Source organism: Eumetopias jubatus, unplaced genomic scaffold (assembly GCF_037043125.1).
Source record: "Eumetopias jubatus isolate StellerSeaLion01/CBP00866 unplaced genomic scaffold, mEumJub1_p1.0 scaffold_9, whole genome shotgun sequence".
Lineage (NCBI taxonomy): Eukaryota > Metazoa > Chordata > Mammalia > Carnivora > Otariidae > Eumetopias > Eumetopias jubatus.
Genome location: NW_028274815.1, coordinates 2,750,762 through 2,769,817, shown reverse-complemented (window position 1 = coordinate 2,769,817; position 19,056 = coordinate 2,750,762). Strand labels below are relative to the sequence as shown.

At 42.5% G+C, this 19,056-nt stretch overlaps 1 protein-coding gene and 1 pseudogene across 1 annotated transcript in view; one reads left to right on the top strand and one right to left on the bottom strand.

Annotated features, from left to right (window-relative positions):
* Positions 1-19,056, bottom strand: part of DCDC2C (doublecortin domain containing 2C) — a 123,208-nt gene that overhangs the window by 49,841 nt on the left and 54,311 nt on the right. The window contains exon 10 of the mRNA XM_088026159.1: positions 16,217-16,275. Within this exon, the coding sequence (XP_087882285.1) occupies positions 16,217-16,275 (59 nt within the window). The remainder of the gene's footprint in view (positions 1-16,216; positions 16,276-19,056) is intronic.
* On the top strand, positions 7,371-8,544 carry LOC148163494 (mRNA cap guanine-N(7) methyltransferase pseudogene; annotated as a pseudogene).

Genomic DNA, 19,056 nt, shown 5'->3' with positions numbered 1-19,056 from the left:
AAAGCTCAACAGTTTTGAGGTGTGGACCACAGTTGCCATCACCACCCATTCGAAGGGACTCTGGCTTGATCTCATCATACGTTGTCAGAAAACACACAGAATGCCCCTCTAAAAGGTGAGAGATCATTTTATAAATCGATGAGTACATATGCTAAAAATCTTACTTTAAGATCCTTTTTTTACACTTATTATTAATCACTTTATGCTTGATATTTGAAGCCTTTGAGGAAAAAATATCACAATCATCATTTCATCATTTTACACACTCTGCACCCGGAAATTGTCACTATGGCAATCTGTCTCTATGCCTCTAAATCATAAGTGACCTGTGTGTTCATGTGATACCCTAAAATGCAAAACTTAAATAAAACCACCAAAATGCACACCTAGAGCATTCCCAGTGTTCTTTGATACATTTCAGAGACTTACTATCAGTCTAACGCAGGATGGAATAATTTAACATCTGGTTTCATGGATTAGGTTTTATTTTGCATTTTTAAATGTATCACTGGGTAAATTATTCCTTCTGTTTTCTCAAGCCTCTCAAGTTTTCACTTGAGAGTGAAAATATACAATAACAATATATACCTAATGAGAAATCAAATGGAATATTTATTCCAGTAAAAGAGAAATGAAATTGTCTTTTTTGATCCTGGCATGAGATGCAAGGGTCAAAACAGATGATAACCAAAGCAAAACCTGTAACATTGCTCTGAAGGAACCCTACACAAGCACGATTCGTATGTTGTCTTGTTGGTTGTTTGGGGCTTTTCTTAGTGTGAGTGGCATCTCTGATCAAAAATGTTTAAATCTATTTCTAATAAGTAAAATCACCATTCTGAAGTATACTAAGAAAAATTCTAAAATACTGAAAATATCCTAAATATTGATTCATAGTATTAAAATATTTTTTATTATCAGCAAAGTCATAATCCCTTTAAGACACTATGTAAAGGGGGGGCAGAGCAAGATGGCGGAGAAGTAGGAGACCTAGACTTCGTCTGGTCTCAGGAATTCAGCTGAATAGGGTTCAAACCATTCTGAACACCTACGAACTCAACAGGAGATCAAAGAGGAGAGTAGCAACAACTCTCTGAACAGAGAAGCGACCACTTACTGGAAGAGTCATATTTTATCCCTTCATAGTAGTTACCCTTATTTTTGGCATATATATATAAGTTGTTCCCTCTTTAAAATTTTGAGATACAGTTTCTTCTAACAGGTAAAAATATACCCTAAATCACTAGTGTATGGCTCTGTTCTAGTCTCCTGCCTGATCACATTCTCTCCCTTTTTTCTTTTTTTTTTAAATCTTCTTTCTTTTTTCAAACAACTTCTTATCTTATCAAGTCCTTTTATAAAATTTTTTATAATTTTCATCTTTACAGTCATCTTCTATCCCTTCATTGTATCAACCCTTATTTTGTACATATATGTCTTTCTTCCTTTAAAATTTTAGGAGGCACTTTTTTCTAACAGACCAAAATACGCCAAAAATCTAGTGTGTGGCACTGATCTATGCACTAGCCTGATCATATTTGATCACATTCTGCTTTTTTTGTATTGTTCTGTTTTTGTTTTTATCTTTTCTTTCTTTTCTTTTTTTTTTTCTCTTTCTTTTTTCTTTCCTTCCCTTTATTTTCCCCTGGTTTCAGGTCTTTTCTGATTTGTATACAGTATATTTGCTGGGGACGTTGTAAACCTGTTAGCATTTTGTTCTCTCATTCATCTATTCTCCTCTGGACAAAATGACAAGACGAAAAAAATCACCTCAGCAAAAAGAACAAGAGGTAGTACCGTCAGCCAGGGACCTACTCAATACGGACATTAGTACGATGTCGGACCTAGAGTTCAGAATCATGACTTTAAAGATACTAGCTGGGCTTGAAAAAAGCGTGGAAGTTATTAGAGAAACCCTTTCTGGAGAAATAAAAGAACTAAAATCTAACCAAGTCGAAATCAAAAAGGCTATTGATGAGGTGCAATCAAAAATGGGGGCACTAAGTGATAAGATAAATGAGGCAGAAGAGAGAATCAGTGATATAGAAGACCAAATGATGGAAAGTAAAGAGGCTGAGAAAAAGAGGGAGAAACAACTACAGGATCGCGAGGGCAGAATTCGAGAGATAAGTGATTCGATAAGACGAAACAACATTAGAATAATTGGGATCCCAGAAGAAGAAGAAAGAGAGAGAGGGGCAGAAGGTATATTGGAGCAAATTATAGCAGAGAACTTCCCTAATGTGAGGAAGGAAACAGGCATCAAAATCCAGGAGGCACAGAGAACCCCTCTCAAAATCAGTAATAATAGGTCAACAACCCGACATCTAATAGTAAAACTTATGAGTCTCAGAGACAAAGAGAAAATCCTGAAAGCAGCTCGGGAGAAGAGATATGTAACCTACATTGGTAAAAATATTAGATTGGCAACAGACCTATCCACAGAGACCTGGCAGGCCAGAAAGGACTGGCAAGATATCTTCAGAGCACTAAATGAGAAAAATATGCAGCCATGAATACTATATCCAGGTAGGCTGTCATTGAAAATAGAAGGAGAGATAAAAAGCTTCCAGAACAAACAAAAACTAAAGGAATTTGCAAACACAAAACCAGCCCTCCAAGAAATATTGAAAGGGGTCCTCTAAGCAAAGAGAGAGCCTAAACGCAGCAAAGATCAGAAAGGAACACAGACAACATACAGTAACAGTCACCTTACAGGCAATACAATGGCACTAAATTCATACCTTTCAATAGTTACCCTGAATGTAAATGGGCTCAATGCCCCAATCAAAAGACACAGGCTTTCAGATTGGATTAAAACACAAGACCCATCCATATGCTGTCTGCAAGAGACTCATTTTAATATCTCATTTTTTGTTAATTTTTTTATTGTTATGTTAATCACCATATATTACATCATTAGTTTTTGGTGCAGTGTTCCACGATTCATTGTTTGTGCATAACACCCAGTGCTCCATGCAGAACGTGCCCTCCTCAATACCCATCACCAGGCTAACCCATCCCCCTACCCCCCTCCCCTCTAGAACCCTCAGTTTGTTTTTCAGAGTCCATCATCTCTCATGGTTCGTGCAAGAGACTCATTTTAGACCCAAAGACACCCCCAGATTGAAAGTGAGGGGGTGGAAAACCATTTACCATGCTAATGGACACCAAAAGAAAGCTGGGGTGGCAATCCTTATATCAGACAAACTAGATTTTAAAACAAAGACTGTAATAACAGATGAGGAAGGACACTATATCCTACTTGAAGGGTCTATCCAACAAGAAGATCTAACAATTGTAAATATCTATGCCCCGAACATGGGAGCAGCCAATTATATAAGGCAATTAATAACAAAAGCAAAGAAACACATTGACAACAATACAATAATAGTGGGGGACTTTAACACCCCCCTGACTGAAATGGACAGATCATCTAAGCAAAAGATCAACAAGGAAATAAAGACTTTAAATGACACACTGGATCAAATGGACTTCACAGACATATTCAGAACATTCCATCCCAAAGCAACGGAATACACATTCTTCTCTAGTGCCCATGGAACATTCTCCAGAATTGATCACATCCTAGGTCACAAATCAGGTCTCAACCAGTACCAAAAGATTGGGATCATTCCCTGCATATTTTCAGACCACAATGCTTTGAAACTAGAACTCAATCACAAGAGGAAAGTCGGAAAGAACTCAAATACATGGAGGCTAAAGAGCATCCTACTAAAGAATGAATGGGTCAACCAGGAAATTAAAGAAGAATTTAAAAAATTCATGGAAACCAATGAAAATGAAAATACAACTGTCCAAAATCTTTGGGATACAGCAAAGGCAGTCCTGAGAGGAAAGTATATAGCGATACAAGCCTTTCTCAAGAAACAAGAAAGGTCTCAAATACACAATCTAACCCTACACCTAAAGGAGCTGGAGAAAGAACAGCAAATAAAGCCTAAACCCAGCAGGAAAAGAGAAATAATAAAGATCAGAGCAGAAATCAATGAACTAGAAACCAAAAGAACAGTAGAACAGATCAACGAAACTAGGAGCTGGTTCTTTGAAAGAATTAACAAGATTGATAAACCCCTGGCCAGACCTATCAAAAAGAAAAAAGAAATGACCCAAATCAACAAACTCATGAATGAAAGAGGAGAGATCACAACCAACACCAAAGAAATCCAAAAATTATAAGAACATATTATGAGCAACTCTATGCCAGCAAATTAGATAACCTGGAAGAAATGGGTGCATTCCTAGAGATGTATCAACTACCAAAATTGAACCAGGAAGAAATAGAAAACCTGAACAGACCTATAACCACTAAGGAAATTGAAGCAGTCATCAAAAATCTCCCAACAAACAAAAGCCCAAGGCCAGATGGCTTCCCAGGGGAATTCTATCAGACATTTCAAGAAGAATTAATACCTATTCTCTTGAAACTGTTCCAAAAAATAGAAATGGAAGGAAAACTTCCAAATTCATTTTATGAGGCCACCATTACCTTGATCCCAAAATCAGACAAAGATCCCATCAAAAAGAGAATTACAGACCAATATCCTTGATGAACATGGATGCAAAAATTCTCACCAAAATACTAGCCAATAGGATCCAACAGTACATTAAAAGGATTATTCACCACGACCAAGTGGGATTTATCCCTGGGCTGCAAGGCTGGTTCAACATCCGCAAATCAATCAATGTGATACAATACATTAACAAAGGAAAGAACAAGAATCATATGATCCTCTCAATAGATGCAGAAAAAGCATTTGACAAAGTACAGCATCCTTTCTTGATCAAAACTCTTCAGAGTATAGGGATAGAGGGTACATACCTCAATATCATAAAAGCCATCTATGAAAAACCTACAGCGAATATCATTCTCAATGGGGAAAAGCTGAGAGCTTTTCCCCTAAGGTCAGGAACGCGGCAGGGATGTCCACTCTCACCACTGCTATTCAACATAGTATTAGAAGTCCTAGCCACAGCAATCAGACAACAAAAAGAAATCAAAGGCATCCTAATCGGCAAAGAGGAAGTCAAACTCTCACTCTTTGCAGATGATATGATACTGTATGTGGAAAACCCAAAAGACACCACCCCAAAACTGCTAGAACTCATACAGGAATTCAGTCAAGTAGCAGGCTATAAAATCAATGCACAGAAATCAGTGGCATTCCTATACACCAACAACAAGACAGAAGAGAGACAAATCAAGGAGTCGATCCCATTTACAATTGCACCCAAAACCATAAGATACCTAGGAATAAATTTAACCAAAGAGGCAAAGGATCTGTACTCAGAAAACTATAAAATACTCATGAAAGAAATTGAAGAAGACACAAAGAAATGGAAAAACGTTCCATGCTCATGGATTGGCAGAACCAACATTGTGAAGATGTCAATGCTCCCTAGAGCAATCTACACATTCAATGCAATCCCCATCAAAATACCATCCACTTTTTTCAAAGAAATGGAACAAAGAATCCTAAAATTTGTATGGAACCAGAAGAGACCCAGAATAGCCAGCGGAATTTTGAAAAAGAAAAGCAAAGCTGGCGGCATCACAATTCCGGACTTCCAGCTCTATTACAAAGCTGTCATCATCAAGACAGTATGGTACTGGCACAAAAACAGACACATAGATCAATGGAACAGAATCGAGAGCCCAGAAATGGACCCTCAACTCTATGGTCAACTCATCTTTGACAAAGCAGGAAAGAATGTCCAGTGGAAAAAAGACAGTCTCTTCAACAAATGGTGTTGGGAAAATTGGACAGCCACATGCAGAAGAATGAAACTGGACCATTTCCTTACACCACACACAAAAATAGACTCCAAATGGTTGAAAGACCTAAACGTGAGACAGGAGTCCATCCAAATCCTAAAGGAGAACACAGGTAGCAACCTCTTCGACCTCAGCTGCAGCAACTTCTTCCTAGAAACATCACCAAAGGCACAGGAAGCCAGGGCAAAAATGAACTATTGGGATTTCATCAAGATAAAAAGCTTTTGCACCGCAAAAGAAACAGTCCACAAAACCAAAAGACAACCAACAGAATGGGAGAAAATATTTGCAAATGACATATCAGATAAAGGGCTAGTATCCAAAATCTATAAAGAACTTATCAAACTCAACACCCAAAGAACAAATAATCCAATCAAGAAATGGGCAGAAGACATGAACAGACATTTTTCCAAAGAAGACATCCAAATGGCCAACAGGCACATGAAAAAGTGCTCAACATCGCTCGGCATCAGGGAAATCCAAATCAAAACCTCAATGAGATACCACCTCACACCCGTCAGAATGGCTAAAGTTAACAAGTCAGGGAATGACAGATGTTGGCGGGGATGTGGAGAAAGGGGAACCCTCCTACACTGTTGGTGGGAATGCAAGCTGGTGCAACCCCTCTGGAAAACAGTATGGAGGTTCCTCAAACAGTTGAAATTAGAGCTACCATTCGATCCAGCAATTGCACTACTGGGTATTTACCCCAAAGACACAAATGTAGGGACCCGAAGGGGTATGTGCACCCCAATGTTTATAGCAGCAATGTCCACAATAGCCAAACTGTGGAAAGAGCCAAGATGTCCATCGACAGATGAATGGATAAAGAAGAGGTGGTATATATACACAATGGAATATTATGCAGCCATCAAAAGGAATGAGATCTTGCCATTTGCAACGACGTGGATGGAACTGGAGGGTGTTATGCTGAGCGAAATAAGTCAATCAGAGAAAGACATGTATCATATGACCTCACTGATATGAGGAATTCTTAATCTCAGGAACAAACTGAGGGTTGCTGGAGTGGTCGGGGGTGGGAGGGATGGGGTGGCTGGGTGATGGACATTGGGGAAGATATGTGCTACGATGAGCGCTGTGAATTGTGCAAGACTGTTGAATCACAGATCTGTACTTCTGAAACAGATAACGCAACATATTTTAAGAAAAAAGAAAAAGAAGAAGATCGCAGGAGAGGAAGAATGAAGGGGAGTAAGTCAGAGGGGGAGACGAACCAGGAGAGATGATGGACTCTGAAAAACAAACTGAGGTTTCTGGAGGGGAGGAGGGTGGGGGGATGGGTTAGCCTGGTGATGGGTATTAAAGAGGGCACATTCTGCGTGGAGCACTGGGTGTTATGAACAAACAATGAATCATGGAACATTACACCAAAACAAATATGTAATATATGGTGATTAACATAACAATAAAAAATTTTTTAAAAAAAGACACTATGTAAAAAAATTAATGGAAAATAGCCCTTAAGAATATACACAAAAGTGAGCAAACAGAAGCTTGGATGGCTGTGTCGTGTTAGTTCATGAAGTTTTACCATCTATTTAAGTAATCAAAAATGGAAAATTCTGCAAAAGCAGAGGAGTGTGAAAAGATCTCTCTGGAAGAGGCAAAAGCATCAATAGATTTGGAAACAGAGTCTTCACTCAGTATTAATGAAAACATAACCACTCCTGGGACTGGGCTTTCTGAAAAGGCTCCTATCTGTGGACAAGGAGACACACCAAAAAAGAGAAAAAAATGGAATTTGAAGACGATCTTATAAAGGAAAGTTCTAGTTGTGGGGAAGATACTCCAACCAAGTAAAGAAAACTTGATGCTGAAATTGTCTCAGAGGAAAAAGGTTCTGGTGATGATGAAGGCATTTCAAGGAAAAGAAGAATGGAAACTGATGATTTTCCAGAAGATGAACCCTCTACTGGAGATGGCACACAGAAAAAGAGAAAAATAGAACTTGAAGATGTTCCTGAAAAAGCAAAAAAACTTAGAAGAGGGACACAGCTCAGCAGTGGCTGCCCACTATAATGAACTACAAGAAGTTGGTTGTTGTAATGAACTACAAGAAGTTGGAAGCATAGCCGAAGTCGTATTTTTTACCTAAGAAACTTTAATAATTGGATGAAAAGCGTCCTCATTGGGGAATTTTTAGAAAAGGTACGGCAGAAAAAAAAAAAAGTGATATCACTGTTTTGGACCTGGAATGTGGTAAAGGTGGAGATTTGCTCAAGTGGAAAAAGGGAAGAATTAACAAGCTAGTTTGTACAGATATTGCTGATGTTTCTGTCAAACAGTGTCAGCAACGGTATGAGGACATGAAAAATCGTTGTCGTGATAACAAATATATTTTCAATGCAGAATTTGTAACTGCTGATTGTTCAAAGGAACTTTTAATTAACAAATTTCCTGACCCAGAAATGTGCTTTGACATCTGCAGTTGTCAATTTGTCTGTCATCATTCATTTGAATCCTAAGAGCAGGCTGACATGATGCTCAGAAATGCTTGTGAGAGATTGAGCCCTGGAGGCTATTTTATTGGTACCACTCCCAATAGCTTTGAACTGATAAGACGCCTTGAAGCTTCAGAAACAGAATCATTTGGGAATGAGATATATACTGTGAAGTTTCAGAAGAAAGGAGATTATCCTTTATTTGGCTGCAAATATGACTTCAACTTGGAAGGTGTTGTGGATGTCCCTGAATTCTTGGTCTATTTTCCATTGCTAAATGAGTAAGAATGTCATTAATCTGTTACTCTTCTCTTTATGCCTTAAGAGAAATAAAGAAAAAAATTAAAAAAATAAAGAATATACACAAAAGTGAAAACGGATTCTAAGCAGAAGAATTGGATGTTTTTACTATTTTTATCTGTATTTATTAATAATTCTATAATAAATATGATTTTTTATAATTTGGTAAAGTATTCTTAATTTTAAGACATGGGATATCATAGAAGAAGATTCAATTTCACAAAATCACTAATGCCCACAGTGAGTAAGGCACTCTGTGTGACTGGTGCTGAGAAAAATGAAAATACAGGGGCGCCTGGTGGCTCAGTCTGTTAAGTGGCCAACTCTTGCTTTCAGCTCAGGTCATGATCTCAGAGTGGTGGGATCAAGCCCTGCATCAGGCTCTGCACTGGGTCTGGAGTCTGCTTGAGATTCTCTCCCTCTCCCTCTGTTCCTCCCCTGTCCTCTCTCTTTCTTTCTCTCTCTCAAAAACAATTTTAAACAAAGAAAAAGAAACAAAAAATGAAAATATAAATAAAATGAAATTCTTCCTTCTAAGGATTTTAACCTCTGGTAGGAATCACAGAGAGGAGAATAACTGTCCCTAAAATTTACTCCCTTCCCACTGGAGAAGGCACTTCATGGCTATTTCTAATCTTTATACGGACTCCACAGGTTAGAAGTTATCTCGATTTTGCAGATAAGGAACCTGAGGCTCAGGGCAGGAAACTGCACCCCAGACACAGCTTACATGTGTCCCAGGGCAGGAAACTGCACCCCAGACGCAGCTTACATGTGTCCAGAGTTTGCCCTCTTCACTCCATCATGTTTACCAGCATGTTCAGACTAACAGCAAGGAACACATATGGCAAACAAACGATATATTTTCCAAAGAATTTCTTGACACTGAAGTCTGAGAGACTGTTATCTGAGCTCCCAGGGACATCTCCCTGAACACCCATGGTTGCTTTCCCAGCAAAGTGCAGATGAGCTAGTTGCTAAACATTCCAGAGGACGGAATTTGAGATAACAAAATTGGTGACACTGATTTTAATGAAACAATTGCAAGTGGGAACAGCCAAGTGTCTAATTTCCAACTGAAAAACGCTTTCATTAAAATACTGCAAACACCATTTTAAACACAGATAAGTTGCACTTTTCAAGAACTTGCAAACCCATTTTTCAATCAATTACTTTGAGGTAAGTAAATCTATAAATATGTAAAATAATTGTTGGTTGGGTTAATGAAGTGCAGAGAGGTAAACTTACTGAACAAGGGGCACCTCGAAAGTTTACAGAGGAGCTAGGACAGGAATACAGCACTTCCACGTGGCCACATGCACACCGGCACACGACAGGTGCATCTGCATGCAATGGTATACTTGCTTCCACGTGGCCGCATGCACACCTGCACACGACAGGTGCATCTGCATGCAATGGTGTACTTGCTTCCACGTGGCCGCATGCACACCGGCACACGACAGGTACATCTGCATGCAATGGTGTACTTGCTTCCACGTGGCCGCATGCACACCTGCACACGACAGGTGCATCTGCATGCAATCGTGTACTTACTTCCACGTGGCTGCATGCACACCTGCACACAACAGGTGCATCTGCATGCAATGGTGTACTTGCTTTCACGTGGCCGCATGCACACCTGCACATGACAGGTGCATCTGCACGCAATGGTGTACTTGCTCACGTGGCTGCATGCACACCTGCACACGACAGGTGCATCTGCATGCAATGGTGTACTTGCTTTCACGTGGCCACATGCACACCTGCACACAACAGGTGTACTCACTTCCACATGGATGTGTGCACATCTGCATGCACCAGGTGCATCTGCTTCCACAAAGCTGCACGCACATCTGCATGCAACAGGTGTATTCGCAGACCGTATTGCACCTCCTGTGTGCGCCCCACCCCAGGTACTGTCAGGATTCTTTTACAATTCAGTTATCTCTGAGAACATAAATAAAAATCCTAACATCAAGCACATTTCATACATGTTATCTCTAATACTGGAGGTTGATTTTGCTATAAATAAACCACCAAACTTCAGAGGAAGAGACTGAGCTCTGATTTTCTACAGCGTTAGCCCAAGGTTCACGTGGGGGAAGTGATGGACGGAGCGTTCTACTGCAGGTGGATCTCATGTCAAAACCCAAGTGGTTTTCCCATGCTGGTTTTGATTAGGTAACCTTCCCAAATATTAGTATTTATGGCCCAGGTTTTCCACAGAGTGACAAGGAGTCTAAGTGAACTAAGGAATAAGTAAATAAAATCTTGCATACTTAGACAAAAATCATCGTGGTCACTTAATCATCTAACAAATAACAGTGAGACTTTTTTTTAAGTAGACTCTGCTCCCAGCGTGGAGCCCAACTCGGGGCTTGAACTCACGACCCTGAGATCAAGACCTGAGCTGAGATCAAGAGTCAGATGTTTAACTGACTGAGCCACCCCACCCAGGTGCCCCAACAGTGAGACTTTGATTCTGTGAAGGACAGAGCTACTGCCAGGAGGGCAGGACCATGGAGATGGACATGCCCCTACCTGCCACGTGGGGCCAGCTGTCTAGCAGAGCCACACCTTCCCAGGGCGCTGGGAGTATTGCAGCTGTGGGGAGCCCATCCTCCTGTGGCCCCACATGTTGACACATATTCATCCTTAGCCCAAGGGCCAGAGCCCGAAGGTGAAGGTTTAGGGCTTCCTGGAAAGCCCAAGTGAGCATCTGCAGGTGCCTGCTTGCAACTAACTTATAGAGGGCATTCCCTAACACATGACACAAGTGGAAGCTTGGCCCTCCTGCTTCCTATCTGCCCCTCGGGTGGATCTGTCTGCCTATCTGAAAGGCCTTAACCATGTTTCCTTCCCCTCTGAGTTTGCTTCCTCTCTGTGGGACCAAAACTACGCTGTATGAGGGCGGCGTAGAGGTTATCTTCCCGAAAAAGCACCTGGCAAGAATTTGGAATCCACCGATTATCTTGTTAGGTCTGTTTTCAGAATACAAAACACAAAAATTACAGAATTTTTGATACAAACCTTTCTTTCATTATCTTCACAAGGACTTTCATCTTATTTTTCCTATTATTAAGGAAATATAGTAATCAACTATCTGCAAGAAGGACACTGTCAGATAAACCATTCCTCACTTTCCCAGTTGCCGTACAGACATTTCAGGGCTTCCTCTCCTGCTCTGACCTGGCCTTGCTCCTCCCATTTTCCACCCAGTTCATCAGGCACTACACCTTTCCTACTCTAAATTGTTCTCCTGCACTTCTCATTAAGTATTTTCTACAGAACAGGACACATTATATTCTCTGCTGCTCCTGTGGGTTTTCATTCATAGAGCCCCACCTTCAGATGTGTGCGCCGCTCCGCCTTCCTGCTTCCCCAGCACTCGCTTCCCACTGGATGGGCAAAGCATCAACTACTCATCGGCCCCCAAGGATGATCTCACTTGTTTCTACCTTGTGTTATTAATGTGCATATTTGTGGGATATTCCACTCGGACAGTTCTCGAGCCTCCAATTTAGGTAAAATAGTGTGCCATGAGCACAATCTGACCTAGGTAAAAAGTATACACTTCATCTTTATTAGTTAATTAATGTTGATGATATTCCATTTTAAGGTGAAAATATTACTGAAGTGTCAGAGATCGTCAGAGTTACCATCAGTGTAGAATTAACATATTTAAAGCATTCTGAGGATGAAGAGGTGCCCGAGGAAAACACGGCTCTATTTTTTAATTCTGCTCTTGATTTCACCCCCTTCTGTACCAGTAGCATGCGTCATAAATAAACCACTTGTCCACATTCCCTGGGCTGGAGGTGAGCCATATCTGATCCTGACACCCACGCTGACAGAGCTCCTCCCGGCCCGCGCTGTTCCAACTCCGTTCTAACCACAGCAGAGAGGGGCTGGGAGAGGCGGTGATGAGGAGTCCGTGCCTGATGCGCACCAAGATTCTGCTCGCGATGATGCAATGTTTGCACATAGACAGAGCTGACGGCCGCACAGCACTGCAAAGGTGCTTGTTACCACCGAATGGTACTCTTAAAAATGCTTAAAATGAATCATGGAACACTACATCAAAAACTAATGTGTAATATATGGTGATTAACATAACAATAAAAAAATTTAAAAAATAAAATATAGGGTAAAATTTGAAAAAAAATGGTTAAAATGGCCAGTGTTATGTTTTATATATACATATATCTTACCACAAAGAAATGTTAGATGATAACAGAAACCCTTATGATCAAACATCAGAAATCTGTATTTTAAAAATAATGTTCACAATAGGGGCGCCTGGGTGGCTCAGTCATTAGGCATCTGCCTTCGGCTCAGGTCATGATCTCAGGGTCCTGACATCGAGCCCTGCATTGGGCTCCCTGCTCAGCGGGAAGTCTGCTTCTCCCTCTCCCACTCCCCCTGCTTGTGTTCCCTCTCTCCCTGTCTCTCTCTCTCTCTGCCAAATAAATAAATAAAATCTTTAAAAAAAAATGTTCAAAATAATATGCTCTCTTACAACTTTGCAAGGTCATTTTCATTTTACTCCACGATGAGAGACTTAAGTTTAAGCACCTTAGCCACGGTAACTCAAAGCAAATCCACAAATGGTTATGAGACACTTATTGTGTATAAGGCACTGTCCTGGACACTGTGAAGGACACATGATGCCAAGACACATGCTCAGCCCCCTAAGGATTCCACAGTGGGGGCAGGGAGAAACAACACACAAAAAGAAAACTAATATAGTCAGTGTCTAATAAACATCACATGACTCATTTTCCAAATTAACAGAGAAATGAAACACGAAATAAAACTAGAGTTCACGAGAGCAGATAGAGATCACCATGGCCTCCTGGCCAGGAAGTGTTAATTAGATATCGTTTCTTTATTATTATTACTAGCTGTTATAATGTACACAAAATGCCTCCTTTCTTCCTCATCCCTCAAAAACCTAGGCTAGATTTTGGGGCCAAAAACCTGCAACTCCATGGGGCGTTTCATGCCAATAAGGAAAAGACGCCAAGGAAGTTCTGTTCGGGTCACATGGGAAGCAAAGATGGTGCTGTGTGGACGTCATAGCAGGAAAACTCTTGTAGCCATGAGTAACACAACACCTGCTGTCACAAGGAACAGACCATGGAACCTGACACGGTAAATAGCTCTCCTGAGAAATTAGGCACAACTAGCGTATGGTCTCACCAGGCAGAAGAAAACACAGCCTTGGATCATTCAAAACTGGGTTCAAATCCAAGCTCCCCCACTTCCTAAGTACAGGGTGGTAGCAGGTTACTTACGCTCTCTCCTATCTCTTTGCTTCTGGTCTACCAAGTTGGGTGTTGACACCCTGGGTGAAGAGTGCACGTGAGGTGAGGCGGGCCCGTGTGGCAGGGCTAGCGCAGCACCTGACAGAGAAAACACTCAGCAAACGGGGGGTCTGTTCCCCCCAGGCCCTCCCTGCCCACCTCACGTCATTAATGTCTGGACAAAAGAGAATGGGGGTTCCACTGCTCCGTATCACCTTCTTTCCCCAGAAGCTGAGATTGCAAACCAAGACATTTAAAATCTAGGTGCTTGGGTTTGCCATTATTCCGATGATGCATTAAGAAAGACACTTTGATCCACTCTAAGAAATTAAATCTACTGATTGATGTCAAGTTACTAATACAAAAACTCCCAGAGGCCCGAGCAGATTTACATAACAAGTCAATAAGGCATGGATGACGAATTTCAGTGGCCAGTCCACACAAGGCACTCAGGCTATTGCATAAACTCAATGTCATCACAATGCCTGTGCCCTCTTTCTATTAAAATACGACATTCGGCTATTACACAACTGAACCCCATGAGTGCCCCTCTACGCTACTCCCCCCAGTGCAGACAGGTGCTCTCTGTGTCGCTTCCCCTAATGCTCCAGGACAGACCCTGCTCCAACGCTCAGAACACACTCTTACACTCTGGCACCAAAGCAACTAAATACTCTCCTTCCTCCTCAGTTGAAAGTCTTCCCAATCATCTAGATACACACTATATACTTTCACTGAAAACCACCTCCAAATCAAAACGATTGAATAGAAGGAAGGAAAAGAGAATGGTTTGAAAGGGTATTTATTCCCTTTGATTGTTTTAGATCATGAACTCCACTGATGTTGAAAAACCCAAACAAACTTCATTTCCCACAAACGCCCTTTCCAAGGTGGGCAAGAAGTAGGAGACAACTCTGAGCAGCCGCAGCCCCTCCCACCAGCCCTCTGGGCTCCCTTCCCTTCCCTCTGTTCTTAAATGGGGAGCAAGTTTAAGAGTGGAAAGGGATGGCTCACGAGGCTGTTGCATCCCCAAGTTTACTTATAGTCCTGGAGGCTTCAGCATTAGAATAGACCCAGACTTGATATCCCAGACTTATTACACAACCTCCTGCCTGGGGCCAAAAGGTTTAAAACAAGAGGGCCTCCTGGGGGGGGGGGGGCTCATCTGACTCTTGATTTTGACTAAGGTCATGGTCTCAGGGTTGTGGGATCGAATCCCATGTTGGGCTTTGTGCATGGAGTCTACTTAGGACTCACTCTCCCTCTGCCCCTCCTCCCCCGGCTTATGCTCTCGCTATCTCTCCCCAAAAAAATTTTTAAACAAGAAACCGCCTTGGGGAAAAAAAATCTAGAGATAGATAGAATTTTGAAAACAAATCCCCAAAAATCTATTTCCTACCTACATGAATTGTATATTTAGAGTAAATTTTGTCTTAAATATGCTCACCACAGGGACACCTGGGTGACTCAATCAGTTAAGCATCTGACTTTGGCTCAGGTCATGATCTCAGGGTCCTGGAATCAGGCCCCAAATCAGACTTCCTGCCCAGCGGGGAGCCTGTTTCTCCCTCTCCCTCTGCACATCCCCCTGCTCATGCTCTTCTCTCTCAAATGTTCTCACCACCAAAAAAAAAAAAAAAAAGGAAATGGTAACTGTGGTTGATATGTTATATAGCTTTAATTGCCAAATATTCCTCAATTAAAAAAATAAGATAAAAGGAAAGTAAATTTTGTTTTCCCTATACACATACTTTATACAGACTAGTCACATACTCTCATAGAGAACCACAGGAACATGCTTCCTGCTTTGATGGCACATCCTCAGCATCTGGAGGGAGAGAGGGTAACAGAAGTGCTCTCCTGGGCTAGCTCATGCTGCCACCTATGGAGCGTGCGCCGTATGCACCCCTGCTTTCCCCAACAAGACGAGCTATTTACACAACACCAACGCCCCACAAAGCAGAATGTCCACGGTGTCCACAGACGCCTACATACCTACACACCAGCTGCTCTTCACCTCCCGACTCTCCCCTCTAAAAATATATCTTGAAATTTGTTGGGAAAACAGTTTTCAGTCTGTGACTAGAAGCACAGTGACAGGTAATTAGGACACGTATAGAAGCAATTAAAATCACTCACATAATTCCTGGCACCCAAGAGACCAGATCTGAGGTACAGACTGCCTGCGAAACACGCTCTGTTTCTAATTCCATGCTGATCTATATTCAGAATGCACTGGGCTTTCTGATTCTTTCTTCATCAAACGTGAGCTCCACCCAATGTGTTAAAAGGATAAGGAGGTGCCTTCCATCCACAGCATTAAATACAAAATAAAAGTAGAATCAGCTCACCTTGTTGCCTTCAAAATCAGGGGGGCTATTATGTATCTCTTCGTCTTCCTTAACTATGTCTAGAGAGAAAACATACCACGTTTCAGGTTTAGTGGCAGTCAAGCTATGTCAAACCCCATGAGAGGAGCAGAGGGGGTGGGTCGTGGAATTCGGTGAACCACTTCTGTGCACAGAGCTGAAAATGTGGCTCGTTTTTCCACAGTGCCTGCCCTGTGTTTTTGCCTTTTGCTCCACTTACGAAATGCTAGCCTATTTAATGAAATTGTCGGGGAAATCCTTAAGGAGAAACACTAGAAACCCCTTTCATGTAAACAGGAGTGGATTTTCCCTCCAGATGCCTCTTGTCAGCAGGTAATAAACGCCTAGGATCCTCTGTTTGGCCCTGGGGATCCCAGTGGGAACCCAAACCAGAGCCCTCTTTCCCTGTGTTCAAGACACGTCCGCCGCCACCTGGGCGGTCCTGCTCCTCACACAGCAGTGCCTGCTCACATCTTTGTGTATTATTTCCCAGTTTTTGTGACTTGTTGGCAAAAAGCAGTGAGCTGTGTTTAACTGGTGCCCTGGAGCCTCTCCACGAGGGGAAAGCCATGTGGTTCTGTGGCTAAGAAAGAAAGGGCCCCCCTAGGGGCTACCGTATTTCTGTACGCGTCAGAGTAGGCACGCTCAGCGCATGTGCCACGTGTCCATCGCGGGCTGGCGAGGGGGTCTCCTGCTCACAGTCACCCAGGATGCCAGACCGATGGAGACGCCAACTCCCCGTGTTTCCATGGCTTCAGGGGCAGAGGGGCAGTGTGACTCTTAACACCTCTGCCAGGACGTGTGGCTCATTACGTCCAGCCGCCTGTCGTCCACAAAGGCAGGCTGCAAAGCCACACCTGAGGTAAAGTGGGTGAAGTATTCTCTCACCAAACAACCACAACTGGTGTCCATGAAGAGCCCTAAGGACCCCACAGCTCCTTCCAGCTGACCCTTGAAGGCGCAAGACTTAGTCTCTGGCTATGTAGACATGTGGGTGACTACTCAACAGCCAGTCCCACTAGCCCAGACCTCGGCTGTCCAAATGCTCTGAAAACTCAGACTATATGAGCATTCTCGTCCTGTAGCCTACGTGGAAAGTAATCGTGATGACTAAGACTCTGGGGACTGCTCCAATTACATGAAAAAATAAACACAAAAAGCACATTCTTTCAAAGAGTAAGTGACGTGATTTGTCCAACCATTGCTTCATTCACTTATTCGGCAATATACACAGAATGCCTGCATCCTGCAATCCTGACATATGACAGTGACAGTGCATGCAAACCAGCGTGGCCCCCAAGATACTCAGTCAGACGGGGAGATGAACATTAATTAAGTCACACAATTAAATATAAAACCACAACTGTGATATGCTTTGTAAGAGAGATTCGTGGAGAGAAATAGGCTATCATGGGGTTTAACATACACAGGAGACCATGGAACGTTTCCTCTGGTGTGACTACAACTTGAAATATGAGGAATGAGAAACATTAGTATATAAAAAGGCAAAGAGAGAATGTTGCAGGCAGAGGGGACGGTGTGTGGCAGTCTTGCTGCAGGAGAATGCACTGAGGTTGAGGGGGACTGGGGATGGTCAGCCTACGGAGAAAAAGCGATAACAGTAATCTAGCCAGGGAATGGAGGCAGTCAGGACCGGCGGGACGGTGGTGTAGACAGAGAGGGTGGGTCGCTTCCAGACATATTTAGGAGGTAAAACTTGCCGATGTTGAGATGGTCTAGGAGGTAAAACTTGCCGATGTTGAGATGGTCTGGGTATGGAAGAGTTGAAACAGTCAGTCTTGGGAATATCTCTAAGTTTGCTTTGGTCTTACTGGATGGACGATGTCATACACCTGCTGAGACAGGGAGAGAGCAAAGGTGTGGGGATGGTGTGGAAGGACACGTGTGTGTTCTCACCGTGCTGAGCTTTAACGTCTCAGAACATCTAACTAGTGATGTCAGTTCACAGTGTGTGTCTATCTGGATGTGCATGTGTGTGTGTGTGCAGATGTGTGTGTGTGTCTATCTGGATGTGCGTGTGTGTGTGTGTGCAGATGTGTGTGTGTGTCTCTGGATGTGTGTGTGTGTGTAGATGTGTATGTGCATGTGCACCTGGAGCCCAGAAAAGAGACCTGCAGAGAGACTGACACCACAGTGATGGAGAATTCTGTCTGTGGAGAAGGTCTAGAGCTAAACGAAATGTTGCCCTGACCCGACCCACGCAGACCTCCAATATTCCATGCCAAGTGGAGGATCAGAAGTCTACGGAGAAGAACGAGAATGGGGCCCCTGGCTGGCTCAGCCAGAAGAGCATGTGACTCTTGATCTCGAGGCTGTGAGTTTCAGCCCCACACTGGGTGTAGAGATGACTTAAAAAATAAACTCTTTAGGGGCACCTGGGTGGCTCAGTCAGTTAAGCATCTGCCTTCGGCTCAGGTCTTGATCCCAGGGTCCTGGGATCAAGCCCCACATCAGGCTCCCTTCTCAGTGGGGAGTCACAAAGAAAATCACCTCCTTCTGTGTGTGCGCTCTCTCTCTCTCTCTCTCTCTCTCTAGCTCTCACTCTCTCTCAAATAAATAAATAAAAATCTTTTTAAAAAATAAAATAAAATAAACTCTTTAAAAAAGAATGAGAATTGAGTGGCCAGACAGATGGAAGGAAGGAAAATCAGGACACGGGTGGGTCTTGCCAAAGAAGGAGAGTATTGGAGGAAAAGGGAGGGGCCAAAAGTGTCAGATGAAGGTGAAAGGCCAAGTGTGATGAGAACTGAGAAATGCACCGGGCTTGGGTCATGAGGTCAAGAGCTGTTTCACGTCATTGT